Consider the following 15,111-nt stretch of genomic DNA (forward strand, 5'->3'; position numbering starts at 1 on the left):
ATTTGGCTGCAGCCCTTGCTTAACACTGCAACATCAGTTGTTTCAATAGTCTTGCCTGTAGAACTTCCTTTCCCCAAGGTATCTGATCAGTGACTCAAGGCTAACTTGTCTAGCAGGTTCCCTTTGTCAGTTTGGCTTTTGCAAGACCCCTATATATAATTTACTATTTAGGTGGGACTAAAGGACAATGTAATTAATTCCTATCAAGAAGAATTGGCTAAGGGCAGTGAATACTGTTGCATACTCTCTGCTCTATCTTTATCCAAAAACTCTGTACCTACACATACAGAGAGAGTATATAGATTAATAAAATATATATTAATATAATGATTAATACATATGAAATTATATATTAATTGTCCCTCACAAAGTAGTGAGTATCTGGACAGGTTTGGTATATTATAGGAATATGTCAGCAATGATATTCTGACAATAATTGTCAGGTAATTGTATTCATTAGTCTCCTTGTAATGAGAAGCTCACTGATAGAGAATTCAAATCTTTTAGGATCTCCTAGAAGAAAATCTGTAAAAATATTTTAAAGGACTACTTTTCCTTCTTGCCTTTTTACTCAAAACATTTGAAACATTTACTCGTTTCAATTTTATCAGCTGGAAAATTGGATATCATATACGTACTTTTTAAGTCTTTCTAGTAGAAAAACAAAATTTCATTCCAGCAACTACCTCAGCACCTCCTGAAGAAAGACATCCTGCCCAAAAATTCACTGGGAGTGGTAGGAGAGTAAGTTTTTCAGACTCCTTCAGTAATAAGAAGGCACAACCTTTCACGAGATCTGCCAGCAGACCAATAGAGCACTCATGCTCCCGAGTCTCCTCCTCCTATCCCAGATCAATAGCACAACTCTTGAGTTGCACTGTGACTGGACAATTCTGTCAGGGACCTTATGTAAACAAGAGCATTTGTAGGAAAAACAGGGGATGGATTCTAGGTGGGCACAGGAAGCTTCAGAGAATCTAAAGCTGCTTCCTAGTTGTTGATAAAGAAGTTTTAGTCAAAGAAAATAAGATGACAAAACTGAGAAAAATCTGCAACGAGTGATAGAACTTTTCATTACTAACTTTTGCTAAGCTTTTCAACTTTTTGATATTAAAAATTTTCAGATGTTACCAGATACCACCCACAGACTTCGTTACATCTGGAACTACATAAAATAAAGAATCTGTTCTTGTAACATGTGTAGGTGGGGGAAAAAAATCACATGGTCCACTACTTATTCTTTTCCCTAAGGACCAACTTTCATTCCAGCAACCACCTCAGCACCTCCTGAAGAAAGACATCCTGCCCAAAAATTCACTGGGAGTGGTAGGAGAGTAAGTTTTTCAGACTCCTTCAGTAATAAGAAGGCACAACCTTTCACGAGATCTGCCAGCAGACCAATAGAGCACTCACGCTCCTGAGTCTCCTCCTCCTATCCCAGATCAATAGCACAACTCTTGAGTTGCACTGTGACTGGACAATTCTGTCAGGGACCTTATGTAAACAAGAGCATTTGTAGGAAAAACAGGGGATGGATTCTAGGTGGGCACAGGAAGCTTCAGAGAATCTAAAGCTGCTTCCTAGTTGTTGATAAAGAAGTTTTAGTCAAAGAAAATAAAATGACAAAACTGAGAAAAATCTGCAATGAGTGATAGAACTTTTCATTACTAACTTTTGCTAAGCTTTTCAACTTTTTGATATTAAAAATTTTCAGATGTTACCAGATACCACCCACAGACTTCGTTACATCTGGAACTACATAAAATAAAGAATCTGTTCTTGTAACATGTGTAGGTGGGGGAAAAAAATCACATGGTCCACTACTTATTCTTTTCCCTAAGGAAGCAGATGAGTTATAAACTGTATCACTGCAATTCACATCAAGATGACAAAAATCAGACAGTATCCAACAACCAGAAGGATCACACAGCTCACTAAAATTTGCAGATGCTTCTGACACTAGATTATTGTGTTAAGAGGTACTGAGAAATTTCTCAGAAGTCCATTCCAAAATGAAAAGACACTTCCAAAGTCAACCTTCTCACTGCAAACTGCTCCTGTTGGCCTAACTTGGAGTTAAATCATGAACTCTGTCGAGAACAGAGAAATTGCAAAAGGAGTCCAAAATAATTGTTCTTCATAAAAAGAAACTGTTGGTCACATAAAGCAACTGATGTAACTACCATATGGCTTTGCACACAATTCAGTCTCTCAAAGAAGGAATTCCATCCTGCTTGTCAGTCACAACAGCAGGGCCACAACCTCTGAAACCCCCTGGATCTAGGAATGTTGATATAAACCTGGAGATCACTAGCACTCACTGCACTGCAGATACTGAGCAAGAGGGAGGCAGTTCATAGCCCTTATGCTCACTGCCTGCGTGTCCTCTTCATCAGATGCCACATGGACTTCCTTCACTGTCACTGCCTGCTGCTCTTGCAAAGCAGAGAGAAGTGCAGAAGACAAAAGACAATGAGAAGCATTGATGGAAGAGGGTAAAATCATCAAGTATGGGGCTGAATATTCTGTACAGATTTCATAGCAATTGTCAAGTTTAGGTAAAGAAACCAGCAAATGCTTATTTTGGAAGAAAGTGAAGGCCAAACTGTAACGGACCAATCAAGGAATGGGAGAATATGATCAAGTTCAATAATTACTAAATCCAGAAGAAAAAAATGCCTAGAGGATTTAGTTTTAGAAGCATAATATATCAAATAAATTAAGCTCCAAATTAACTTGCATTTAACCAAAATGCAAGTATGGTATTCACACACTAAATTCTTACAACTGTGCAAATAAGACTTAGCAGTAAGAGGGGATGCAACTGTCACTCTTCTCCATGTAAGTGAGCAGTGAAACAGAAGACACATGAGATATAAGGGACACATTCAACAGTCTGACAGGATTTGGGTTTTATAGATCAGATGGATTGTTAGACAGAAGATTAGATGAAAGCAGCTCCTGTAAGCAGTGGATCATAATAAATTTGTAAATAAGTGGCTTCATTAAGTCATTCCTACTCTAGTAGAAAAAAATACAAGTTGTTCTTTAATTAGTTTCAGATATTGCAATTTAAGAACTTGTCTAATACAGTTCCTAAGATACAAAAGAGTCTGCAACACAAAAGGCCATTACCACACACATCTACAATATAAAGAGAATTTTATTTTATAAGCTCTCGTGAACATAATTGAGTTCACATGCACATGCCAAGATGGAATTTAGACAGAACATATGGAATTTAGACTGTGTTCAAGAAAATCTCTCTGCAACATCTTTTTTACCTCAGAATGCCACTCCCCCATGTTACAGGCATTTAATAGATGACCTGCCGTTTACTCACAGCACAAAGTTCCACAAGTATGAAAGTTCATCTCCTGACCCAAAATAAATTAGAAAACTGTTTGCACATGGAATAAGGAGATGCATCAGTAAACTGCAAAGAAAACCAAGGCAACTATGCCACTCTCAAGAAAAAGTATTACCATTATATACAGTAGTTATAACACACTTAAAAAAAGTTTACCCTTCCTTGTTATTTACAATGGAGTGCAAACAGAGCATATACCTCAGCTCCCACAGCAACAAATCTTTGTTTTCCCACCCCTAAACACTGGTTTCTTGTATTCCCCAGGTTCCAAAGGCACTGCTCCATAGCAATAAAAGCCTTCTCTCAGTTCAGTGCTTCCTGGAAAAGCATCACATTCACAAGTTTGGCTACTGAGAAACCAAAGAGAAGGAAGAGGTAATTTTACAAACCCTGCAACACCCAAACTTCAACAGCATAGGAAAGGCATGTTCTGGAATAACACGTTACAGCACCTTACAGCAGTTTCAAAGCAGACCCACCACTTATACACACTGAACTTTCCTTGGAAAATATAGCTCCACTATATCTGAGCTCTTGCTTTCCATGGTGGCACCTGCTTAACTCCATCAGTTCTTGTAAGGCTGGGTTTTGCATTTGGCTTCAGACTGCAGCGCCCAACCTGAAGAGCAGAGACAAAGTTAAAATTATACCCAAGAAACTGAATAAAAATATGTTTACAAGAAAAACATTTTGCAAGAGTTGTTGCACTTCTCTCAATGTAGAAAGAATAAAAAAGTAAGTCTGTGCAACTGGTTTAAGTACATCTATTCTTCACAACACTCAAGAGTTAATGGCTTGGTTACAAACTTGTAAGATTATTCTGCTTCAACCAGAAAAATTCCATCTTTTTGTATCTACTCCTGAACATGCTGGCCTTAAGCAGTCTCTCTTCCAGGACTTTAAAATCCAGCTGTCAGATCCTGGAACAAAAGCTATTCCATATACAAGCTGCTCCAGGAGCTAGTTTTGATCTTTGTGTTTAGAATCAGGTATGTCAGCTATGCAGTGTAATAGTCTGCAGCACCAAAAATACCAGCACTGTTATTTTTAGGACATTTTAATTTCTCCTTTGGGGGGAAAAAAAAAGTCAAAGAAATTTATGAAGACTGCACCAGGTACTGTTGACACACTGCAATCTGTAAAAAATATGCTACATTTAGCTTGGAAAATCCTTGTGGTAGCTGAAATTAAGAAAAAATCAAATCAAACCATTACAGCTAGAAAGAAGAACATACATATTAGTTTTCCTGAAGCTTTCAGCCACACAGCTAGCCACACATAAGAGCAGCTTCCAAAGAATATCTAAAAATATCTGGATTTCCACTCTATGTTCTCCATTACTATTTCCCTCCATCAGGGTAACAAATGCCACAGCCTGAATCTTTTCTCTCACTCTTACAATAAAAAGATACAATTGCTAAGCAGAGAGACACAGTTTAAATTAGTGCCATCTCTTTCTATTCATCCCATCCCAGTTCTGAGGTTTGTGGAAATGCCTAAAAACCAACAAAACAGCACTGCTGGACTGTATAAGCTGAGGTAGCTGGCACAGCATGATATGCAAAAACCAGTGCACAGAACCACCTGAGTCCAATGGCTCTGTCTACCACTTCTTTGTTCCTAGGAAAAAGTGTATTCCTCATGGGCTTTACAACAGTATCAAAACTCATTCTAGATAAGATTCAAACTGTGTGGACACTACGCTCAAAGGAAAGTATTATAGATTATGCATTTATTTTCATTTCTGAGCAGTTAGGGTGTATTAGTCAGACCTTTCTGTACCTCCCTAATATCCTTATTTGAAAAATTAGTCAATAACATTTAGACACACAGTTTCTGTGCACGGATACCTGCCCAGTACCATCAAGCTATGGTCCATAGTTCAACCAACCATGACATGAATTAACTTAGAACTGGTCTTCTAAGTTGTTTTTCTCTTTGCACACCTAGAAGTGCATTTATCAGTCTAAATCAACCCAAATTAATTTGAGATTTTCTGCTTTGATTATACTTTAAAGAAAGTGACTACCTAGGGTGATGGCTAAAAAAATTGTGGAGAAGTTCTAGGCCTGTGAAAACTCTGCAAGTATCCACGAAAATAGCAGTCAGTTCAAGAATACAAACACACATTCTTATATAAAAACATACCACTGGCACCTCAGGACTAGAAAATGGAGAGCTATCAAAAGAATTATTTTCTTTGTCTAGAGAATCATCTTCATCATCATTTTTATGTGCAAACTTCTGCTTTAGAGCGTGAGTTAGTACAGCAACCGGATCCCAATCTGAACTTTGCATCTTTTTGGGTCTAGAAAGAGGGGTACCTCCAGGAGACCTATGAATGACAACAAAAAAAGTTATTTTCTCCTGACCTTAATCCTGTGCTGACTAATCCAGAATCTAGAAGCACAACTTCTGTAAACACCCTATTCTATAAATCCCTTATTAAACAAGTAATGCTGCTGTAATGTTAAAGCAATTCATCAAATACAACTGATACAATTACACCCAACAACTTGTCAGCCTCATTCTTAGCCTGAAAACACATCTTGATGCTGTTCCATGAAGAAAGCTGGCAAAAAATCAACACAAAGTGTTAAAGTATTGCAAATAACAAGCAAAAAAAAAAAAAAAGAGGCAAAATTGCAGTTTTTATACCAAGTAATTTATAAGTTATATTTAAGTATGTTAATAGGAATGTCCCACTAGGGTATTTCATAATCACTGTGAACATAATTTAAATTTTATTAATTTTAAGTTCATTCAAATTCAGAAATCAAAATAGCACCTACACCCCAAAACTTATCATAAATGTAGAAGCTAGTGCCTAGTCCAAGACAATAAATCATAAAGACTTTCTAACCACTGAGAAATCTTGGGGGGGGGGCAGGTGGGTCTTGGGGGGGGGGGCAGGTGGGTAGTGGGTGGAAAAATCTAGAAGTGTTCAGAATTCTGCTTGTAAAGTGCAGTCTCTGGGCTGACGATTTTCACCTAATAATGCACACTGACAACACCAAGTTCTAAGGCTGGGAGTTACAGTAATTGTTGCTTAACACAAAACCTGCGAGGACTGAGTTCATGGTCCCTATAAAACAAGCCCTCAGAGCACTTGCACAATGTGTAAGACAGTGTGTGGGTGGCAGAAAGTGGGATCTTCAGGCTCTCAATTTCTGAGAACAGAGGTCTTCCCTTTGCAGTGCACACATTAAACTACAGTCAGAAAGACTAACAATTTTGATCATCATTACTCCCCCCAAAAATATAAATTATTCATTACTCAGTTAAGCTCTACTTCAGAACGTGTAGATGCCCAAATCCAGAAAGCATTTTGGAAGCACAAGCTACCACTTCCTGCTAATTATGCCCCTGCTCAGGTTAAATCTGTCAACCTGAATATCTCATTTTCTTCACTCTTCATACATGGAATTATAGAGAAAAAACCATATATAAAGGAAACACAAAGGTTTATGTAAGTACATTTCGTATTTGCTTTATTTACTGTGAGGATCCCATCAAAAGCATAAAGACATGCTTTGGATTTGCATGCAAATTATTTGCCCAAGTTTTTTTCTAGTCATTTTCAGGGATGAAGCTCACAGTTAAGAAAATCTTGAAATGAGAATGCAATAAGTTTTGCCAAGTGACATTCTTCCCACTTTGAGAGCTTCCAGACAGGCTTAGCTTTTCTTACTTTTTCAGTCCAAGAAGTTCAGAAAAGAATCCTGAAAGTGTAATCTCTATTATACCTAGCTTAGCAGAGACCAGAAGTATTGAAGTCTTTAGTAAAATATTTTTTTTAACAATTATTATAACTAGCTTAGAAGTATTAGTAGTAAGAGACCAGAAGTATTGAAGTCTTTAGTAAAATATTTTTTTTAACAAATCAACTTACTATCAACAAATCAACTGCACTTACTATCAAAACAGCTGACCACTAAAAATATTTATAATCCTATTGAATACTGTACTATTCAACTACTGAAATACAAATTTATGAAACATTTTCAATAAATGGTACAGTACATGCTTTTGTAAACACTTCAACGCTTGAATCAGGATATTCTGAGTATTCTAACAGTAGTTTTATAAAGTTTCCCTGAGGATTTGGCTTTTCAAAAGCCCAAATCTAAAAGGGAATCCATGAATCCAAAAGGGTTATTTTTTCGGATCAGTTTCCTGTGCCTGTGCATGCAATCCTGTAAGCGACCTCTCACCTCCCCACACCAACCTGAGATTTGCATACTGAAGCAGCACAGCAGTTTAAAATGCTGCATTAGTCAGCATGTTTTAAATGCATCTAAAAGCCATGTCACAAGTATCTTACATTTCAGGCTCTGAATTCAGAAGCTGCCAACTTGAGTTTGTCAGCAGTAGGGCTCTTTAAATGACTGGCGCTCTCTGGTGCTACTGAAGTGCTCCTGATGCTGAGATAGCCTTGGCTTGCTGAGATCCACACCCAATCCAACCTACCTCTCAACAGCTCGCAACTGAACTTTGTTTAGGTCTTTCAAAACATCCATCATACTGGGAAAGTTCTTTGTCCTCTGGTGATCAGTACTGTTGGCTGCAACTGAATCACTGTTTCTTGCAGCTCGGCGTTGTTTGATAAGTTCCAGTGCAGAATTACTAGCATCAACACCAGATGGTGCACCAGAAGGAAGTGGAGGAGGCGAGGGAATTACAAAGCGATTGTGAGAGACGGACAATGGCGTAGAAGTCATGGCTGGCAGTGGGTAAAATCCATCTGGAGTGCTGAGTGTTTTAAAGGCTTCTGCATACAGTTAGAGAAGAAAAACAACAACATATATTAACATCTGGGATTAATCAGTTTTAAGTCAAGATAAGACTGCCCTCTGAAAGCAGTCTTTTTTTTTAGACACCTTGCACATTACAACACAGAAGAACTAAATTTAAAACAAAGAACATTACTTCGAACCCACAAACTCAGAATACATAAAGTAATGAATCTGAGGTGTCTTGTGCTGCTCTGATTTTCACTTCTTATGTCTTCAATCTGGCACTAGATAAATCAGCAAAGCAGCCTGCTGCTACATACAGTGGTCAATGGTCTAGAGGTTACAATAACCTACATGAAGTAAAAGATAACCACAAAACATGTAAACCAGATTACAATACTGAGTGCAATGGAGAAGAGAGAGAAGACCCAACAGAATGGCTGAATCACAGAAGTGCCTCACAAGACTACACAAAAGTAACTACCTCACACCAGTCCAAGAATTTCAGCAACCACAGTGGGATTGGTCTGCAAGTAAGACAACTGAGACTCAAAACTTAGCAGGAAAAAAAAGAGGTCACAAGCCAGAGGTCCATCCTGAAGACCAAGGAAAAATCTGTCTGTAGCATTTGTTTTTGTTAAAGCCCCAACCAGACAAACTTAGAATTCTTCTTCTATACATTTAAATAATTTGTTAGAAACAGTGTAAAACCCCAAAAGGACATAATCTGTAACTTTTTAAAAACAGTTATTAGTAGCCTATAGATAGGCTGAATGTTGCTGAACTCCCTCACCAACAAAGAAATTAGCATGAAGAGTACTCAGGATCAATTGCATAGACCACAAAATAGAAAAGAGAGAGTGCACCAAATAGCAAAAAGAAAAACAAAATATTATGTCCAGTAAATTTAGTTGGTGTACCTTCAGTTAGAGAAGTTAAAGATGTTCTCTACCAATATCAGACATGGCAAGCTCTAGAGCAAACAAAAGAAACACTGCTTTGCTTCAAATCAGAAGGGCTTACGTGAGGGAACGCTTCCCAGGGTCTGCACTGAAACAATTGCAGCAATCTGAGCACGAAGAAAAGTCAGCTCATCTTCAAGTGCAGAAATTTTCTGGAGTGCTGCTTGATCAACACCGACTTTTTCTGCACTGTTTTTCGGAATGGACTGTATTGAATCCAGACGGGGATATGGATCAGGAGGAGCTGCGCTTTTCTCTTTTCTCCTCAATTCAGTCCTAAAAAGCAAAAAAAAAGACACAGTTTCAAAAGGCTCAGCCAACAATGGAAACCTCAAAACTACCTGGGCTGTTCAAGCAAGTTATTGTCACTCAGCAAGACCTAACTTTTCCAACTATTTAAGGAAACTACACTTTTAACCACTTATAACTTCTGAAATGTTTTAAGTCTCCCTTTGCTCAAGTACAATGAAGATCCTTGCAAAGTCATCATAAGAATTAATCAGATAATTCACTCAGGGATAATTAAACATCATACAGTAGGATTGTCATTATTCAGTAATTATTAGACTGACACCATAAGGTGTCTTTCCCTTCTTGCCACATGAAAGGCAGGAGAGGCAAAGAATAATGATCACTTAATTAGGCTTCAGAAATTTTAGCAATTTATCAAACTCTAAGATGAACACTGCCAGCAGCAAAGCAGTTACAATCTTTCAGAAAATGTACTTAAAAATAATAAGGTTTAATACAGACTCACAGAACAAGAATTTCACCTTCTGTAAGCTACTATAACCAAAGACAGCATTAGAAAATTGTGCTGTCTCAGGTTTTAATATAAAAAACTGATTCAAGTCTGTGCCTGCAGAAATAAATTTAAAATATAAGTATAAAATCAAACCACCAGAATTTCATCATGAAACATGGAAAGAAATTAAATTTACCTGATTCATTTAAGATGCACTAAGCTTTGATGGGAAAAAAGCCCAAACCTTTTCCCTTATTTCAAACATTCTTTTACTTCAAATCAGACCTGAAGCACTGCTTTCTGATTTGCCAAAACCCCCTTGCTTTTATAAACACTGCTTGAGAAGGAAAAGACATCACTTAGAATAGTTGTTCTTGAAAAACATCCCACAGAGCCAGAGGAGGAGGAAGAACAAAGAATGGAAACAACAAAAGAATGAACTGTCATCATTCTGTGAATCTGGCCAGCTACAGAACAGCACGAGCAGGACAAAACAAGCCAGGATTTTTTTGTTCTTTCAACAATGTTCTTGTTCTTCTGCTATTTTACAGCTGTTACAAACAAACTTTAATAATTTAACAATTATGAAACACACTGTATCCAACTTCTCCAAGGAAAAGAGTGTCATTTGAATTCATCAATTTCTTGTATTTTCATTACTGCCAAGTACCACAAAGGTCACAAACAAAACAAATGTCAGTATGAAGAATTACATTGTCCTATACAGATGCAGTACAAGACAACACAAGTGTGCACATTTTAATCTTGCTTCTGGCTCTAACTCATCCTCTGATTTTTGAACAGATCTTTAGAAGAACAGCAAGACAGCTTTCTATTTCTTCTCTAGCAGGGAAAAAAAAAAGACAAAATTTGTATACTATTTGTGTCTGCAAATTCTTAGACAATTTGTCATTTCACACTACCTGAAATATTTTGTAATTTGTAATTTGTAAAAATATTTTCCTTCAGCCCTCAAAAGTCTAGAAACATTTATATCCAAAATAATTTTAAAACAATTATGTTTGTTTTTCATCAAAGCAGCCAACAAGGCTTACACATGGCACTGTAAAAATCAAAGCCAAAAGGAGATATTTAAATATTTTTTCTTCTTTCTCTATTTATAAAGTTTATCAAACAGGTTATAAACTAGAAGGATAAAGATAGGAATAGTCTTACAAGTATACTGCAACAACCAGCTCCCTCCTGCACAAAATACTTGGAAGTGAATATCATTTAAAGTACCAGTAATGCACCAGACATACTACTATGAAGAGAAAAGAGAAGACTCAATTTCAGAAATCTTTCAGAAAAGAATCCTTTACATAGTCATAACCTTCAGGTAAGGAGGAAGTGCCCTCACTCCCCCCCCCCACCCCAAAATCCCAAAATGTTTCCAAGAAAAGGTTAGGAATAAAGGACAATAAACATGAAGACATAATCATGCATCATAGAGAACGCAAAAGTTATTTCTCTTATTCCTTTTCACACTTTTACTTACCTAAGTCTAGTACATGCTTGACCTTCATCATTTGCCACCCACAGGACATCAGCAAGTGATGGAGCCAGAGGAGCTGGAGCTGCACTTTGTTCATCATAACCCAAAGGACTTGGGTCTTGAACAAACTAAAAACAAAGAATGCCAAAAAAAAAAGGTATGAAGGGAAACTGGATTGAGCACATACTGAAGGTGCTGGCTCAGCAAAAAAGAATTTTTAAACACTGCTATAATGAAGTTGAATGGGGTGCACCACACAATTACACAAGCTAAAAAGAAAAGGAAACTTATCAAATTATGAAACAAGAAAATACAAACAGGTGAAGTATACACATGACAATAAATTTCTTACTTGAAAATAAGGTCTGGGGTAGGGCTCCAAGGAAAGAATTGTCCCAAGTCTACGGACCACACTTCGAGTAGATCCATATTCTTTTCTTTGGCAAACAGATGTGACCTAAAAAGCAGAAAACCTTTGAACTTGAGAAGCAAAATGAAAGCCCCCAGTTCTTAATCTCACTTTAATCTAAGTTATTGCATTATTCCATGTTACAGGTAATTAAATATAATGCAGTTTGGTTAACCTAACTTTTCAATGCTCTTCTCCAGCTGAAAGTCCAAAGAGGCCTTCACTGGTATGAATATTCTTTCTGCCAAAAGACAGAATATTTTAAAGAGGCACAAAGGCCAATATCTAGAAATACTGACAAAAGTGCTCATTTAATTAACTACATGCAGCTGTGTAAGTTTTGGGAAAGAACAATTAGCAAAGCAGTGAAATAAATTTAACATACCTTGACCTGATACTTCCTTATGACAGCATATAACTGCTGGAAATGCCTTCCCGAGGAGACTGCTGAAGGAAGGCACGTCCCGAGAGTACGGCTGATACTGCTGCCAAACACGCGAGTTTCAAAAAACGCGGCCTGTCAAAAAAACCAACAGCTGCCAACAACGGAACCAGAAAGTGATGAGGGCAGCTCAGGCAAACCAGCACTCCTGGAGATACTCGTAGTTTTCCCCCCAACAAGGCTAGATTGTCTCAGAAGCACACGCTGCAGCAGTGCCCCAGAGGAGGGGCCCAGGACCCCTGGCTGCAGCACCGGCCCCGGCACGGCTCCGGCCCCGGCACGGCTCCGGCTCCGAACACGGGGCTAACTCTGCTGGGGAAGGGGAACAGCACAGCACGAGCAGCCCACACCACTGCCTTTGTTACGTTCACTTCAGGGCAAAAAGCGCCACTCGATCGGCTGTGCCAGGGCAGTGCCCCCGCGCGGGCAGCGTGTTCCGACAGACCCGGCTGCGGGCAAAGGAAGGCGCTGAAGCCGCCCCACCGGGTGCCCGCGGTGCCGACCTTCCCTCCCTCCGCAGAGCCAAGCTGCCGGCGGGACGGCCCGCCCGAGCGGCTCTCCGGGCGGAGGCAGCCGCCGCGGGTCTCACCTGGTGGTGCGGCCAGCCGAGGTAGCGCAGCAGCCGCCGGAGCAGCTGCAGCAGCAGCAGCGCCATGGAGGGCGGAGGCCGCGCCCGGAGCGAAGCCGCCCGCGGCTAGGGCGGGGCACCGCGGCAGCCCCGCCAATAGGAAGCCGGCAGTGCCGCGGCGGAGCCAATGAGCGACGGGCGCGCCCGTCGCGGGGGGTGCCGGGAGGAGCGGTTTGAACGCCGCGCTGCCCGGCCCGCGCCGCTCCCCAGGGAGCGCTCCCGGGAATGCGGCCAGCTCGCACTGACCCCGGGGCTGTACTCACAAGAAAGGCAGCTTGTGCCTCTGCGGACACAGTACGCACCAACAGAAGAAATGCACCGGAGCCTGTTAACTCACTGAATTAATGGTAAGGAGCTACACTGACATGGTTTTGGTCTTCCATATAGCCGACTCGTAACTACTGCATTCACACACCTAAACAAATGCACAAAGTACCCTCAATGCAACAACTGCCCAGTAACACCTGACTACACTGACTTCACTTCAAAACCTGGCTTTGAAGTTCTGCACTTGCTCTTTCATCTTGCACTGCCTTCATCTTTTAAGATTTCTACTGTTTTCCTCAAGAAAATTTGAAAACTTCAAGAAAGTCAGCAGTGCTAAAAGTGCTTCTAGAAGAAATATCCTTTTCCTCCAGCTATGCAGTCTGTGCTTGGAGATCACCTTCCCTGTGCAGTCGGTGTTCCTGTTGTTAGTACTGGAGTTCCTACAGCAGCACTGCTGGCTACTGTTATCCATGTGGTGGATCCATTCTCTAAGACCACAGGAGTAGCAGTACTGGTAACACACACTGCAGTAACAGCTGGTTCAGGGGACTAGGAACGTTTAAGCTTGAGGAGAGAAAGAGTAGAACATTTTAATGGATATTTAGAAAAACTGTACTACAGTGCTTGCCTGAAAGAAAAATAAAGTACTTTTCACCTATTCCTCCTTAACACCTTACTAAAGAAGGGGAAGTGTCAACAAAATGGGAACACACAGCTCTAGTGGAAAGCCAGGAAGAGACAGGGTCTCCCATGCAGCAGCAAAACCGAGACAATTTAGTTTCACTGCAGCACCAGTAACCAGCCGCACCGAATCAGAGGTGCAGTTGGGAACTCGTACAGAAATGCTTCAAGCCAAGTCAGCAGGTACAGCTCTGGACAGTACTGAAGGGACCTACAGCAGCTTCTGAACAAAAGCATCCCGTGACAGGCCAGCTTTAAAAAACAAGTGACACAGAGCTCAGGGCTTAATGCTGCTGCTGTGTACCTCTGGACAGCTCTCCTTCTGAAGTCCTAGCAAAACAATTGCAGGAAAGCTTTACTCTTATGTAGCTGCCCACTGCTACAGTAATGCTGATTGTTCCTCGGAGGGAAGAGGATGTGAGATTTAACTCCAAACCAATAAACTAAATTGACACAGTTCAGCTACTGGATTCCATGTTGGTTGGTGGTCTTTTTTTTGACTAGTAAAATGCATGCCTGATTTTATCTGAACAGCAGCGATAAGTTCAAACTCTGTGAATCCTCTTCATCTCTGCATGGTGTCCTTAAAAAGTGCTTCATTGCTGGAGAGCAGCGAGTCAGAATGAGTAGCTAAATTCAAAAGATAGTTAAACATTTTATACCAGCATAACGTCTACACAGTTTTTTCCCCTGTACCACCAGTGATGGTCTCTACCTTTTAACAAGAGAAATGCGAAACGCACTGAAATTCCATTCACAGGTCATGCAACTAGCTTAGCAGCACCAAGTGAAAGCCTCACAAATGTTTTTTCTTAGCAGTTAAAACTCTGTTCATGTCAAAAGACAAGTGCTGAAGCACTAGACTTGGATCGAAAAAGTGAACTCCCCTCACACTTTCTTACCGATCTCTCAGAGACAGACTGCAATTTTCATCTTTGACTGCATTATCTCTTAATATGAATTAGCTTATTTAAATAAATGTTAGTGGCTGTCATCGTGTGCTCTGTAATCAAATTACATTTCTGATAAACTACAATAAAATTAGGGATTGTAAAAAAATGGATTTTTATGATCTAACCTCTAGACAGGTTTGGAGGATCAAATGCCATTACCAGAGCAATCTTGTAATTGTAAAAACCAGATCTCCTTGGATATTTAGCTAAAGTACAAAATTTAAATTTGCCTCGTCTTGCAGGCATTTGTACTGCTTTGTGACACACACACCCTAACAATCTACTTTCAATTTGACATAAAGTATGCAAATTACCTGTTTAAGGTCATGACAGCACAAGTGTATCTTGATCCTGCTCAGTTTTAGACTGATGTTTAATTTTACTTAATCAGGACAGACTTTGATGTCAAGTTTGCTTTGTTCC

At 39.7% G+C, this 15,111-nt stretch overlaps 1 protein-coding gene across 2 annotated transcripts; it reads right to left on the reverse strand.

Annotated features, from left to right (window-relative positions):
- Positions 1-3,152: 3,152 nt before the first annotated feature.
- On the reverse strand, positions 3,153-12,891 carry MTFR2 (mitochondrial fission regulator 2). Of its 2 annotated transcripts, none has more exons than XM_039707691.1 (8): positions 12,749-12,891; positions 12,103-12,234; positions 11,661-11,765; positions 11,312-11,436; positions 9,130-9,344; positions 7,841-8,141; positions 5,528-5,705; positions 3,153-3,989 (listed from the first exon to the last, which is right to left on the reverse strand). In XM_039707691.1, exons 1-8 carry the CDS (start codon positions 12,812-12,814, stop codon positions 3,891-3,893), a joined length of 1,221 nt encoding a protein of 406 aa, XP_039563625.1. In that variant the 5' UTR covers positions 12,815-12,891; the 3' UTR covers positions 3,153-3,890. The 2 variants fall into 2 exon arrangements, with proteins under 2 accessions (XP_039563625.1, XP_039563624.1); XM_039707690.1 differs by having other exon boundaries at positions 5,519-5,705.
- Between the last annotated feature and the right edge of the window lie 2,220 nt (positions 12,892-15,111).

This window comes from Passer montanus, unplaced genomic scaffold (genome assembly GCF_014805655.1).
Source record: "Passer montanus isolate IOZ18808 unplaced genomic scaffold, ASM1480565v1 scaffold2, whole genome shotgun sequence".
NCBI classification, from domain to species: Eukaryota; Metazoa; Chordata; class Aves; order Passeriformes; family Passeridae; genus Passer; species Passer montanus.

Excerpts from the sequence above, each read along its gene's own strand:
- MTFR2 (XM_039707690.1), bottom strand. The coding sequence starts at position 12,814 with ATGGCGCTGCTGCTGCTGCAGCTGCTCCGGCGGCTGCTGCGCTACCTC. Across the intron at positions 11,766-12,102 it reads TAAGGAAGTATCAGGTCAAG|GTCACATCTGTTTGCCAAAG; the intron begins GTATGTTAAATT and ends TCTGCTTTTTAG. Across the intron at positions 11,437-11,660 it reads ACCCCAGACCTTATTTTCAA|TTTGTTCAAGACCCAAGTCC; the intron begins GTAAGAAATTTA and ends CTTTGTTTTTAG.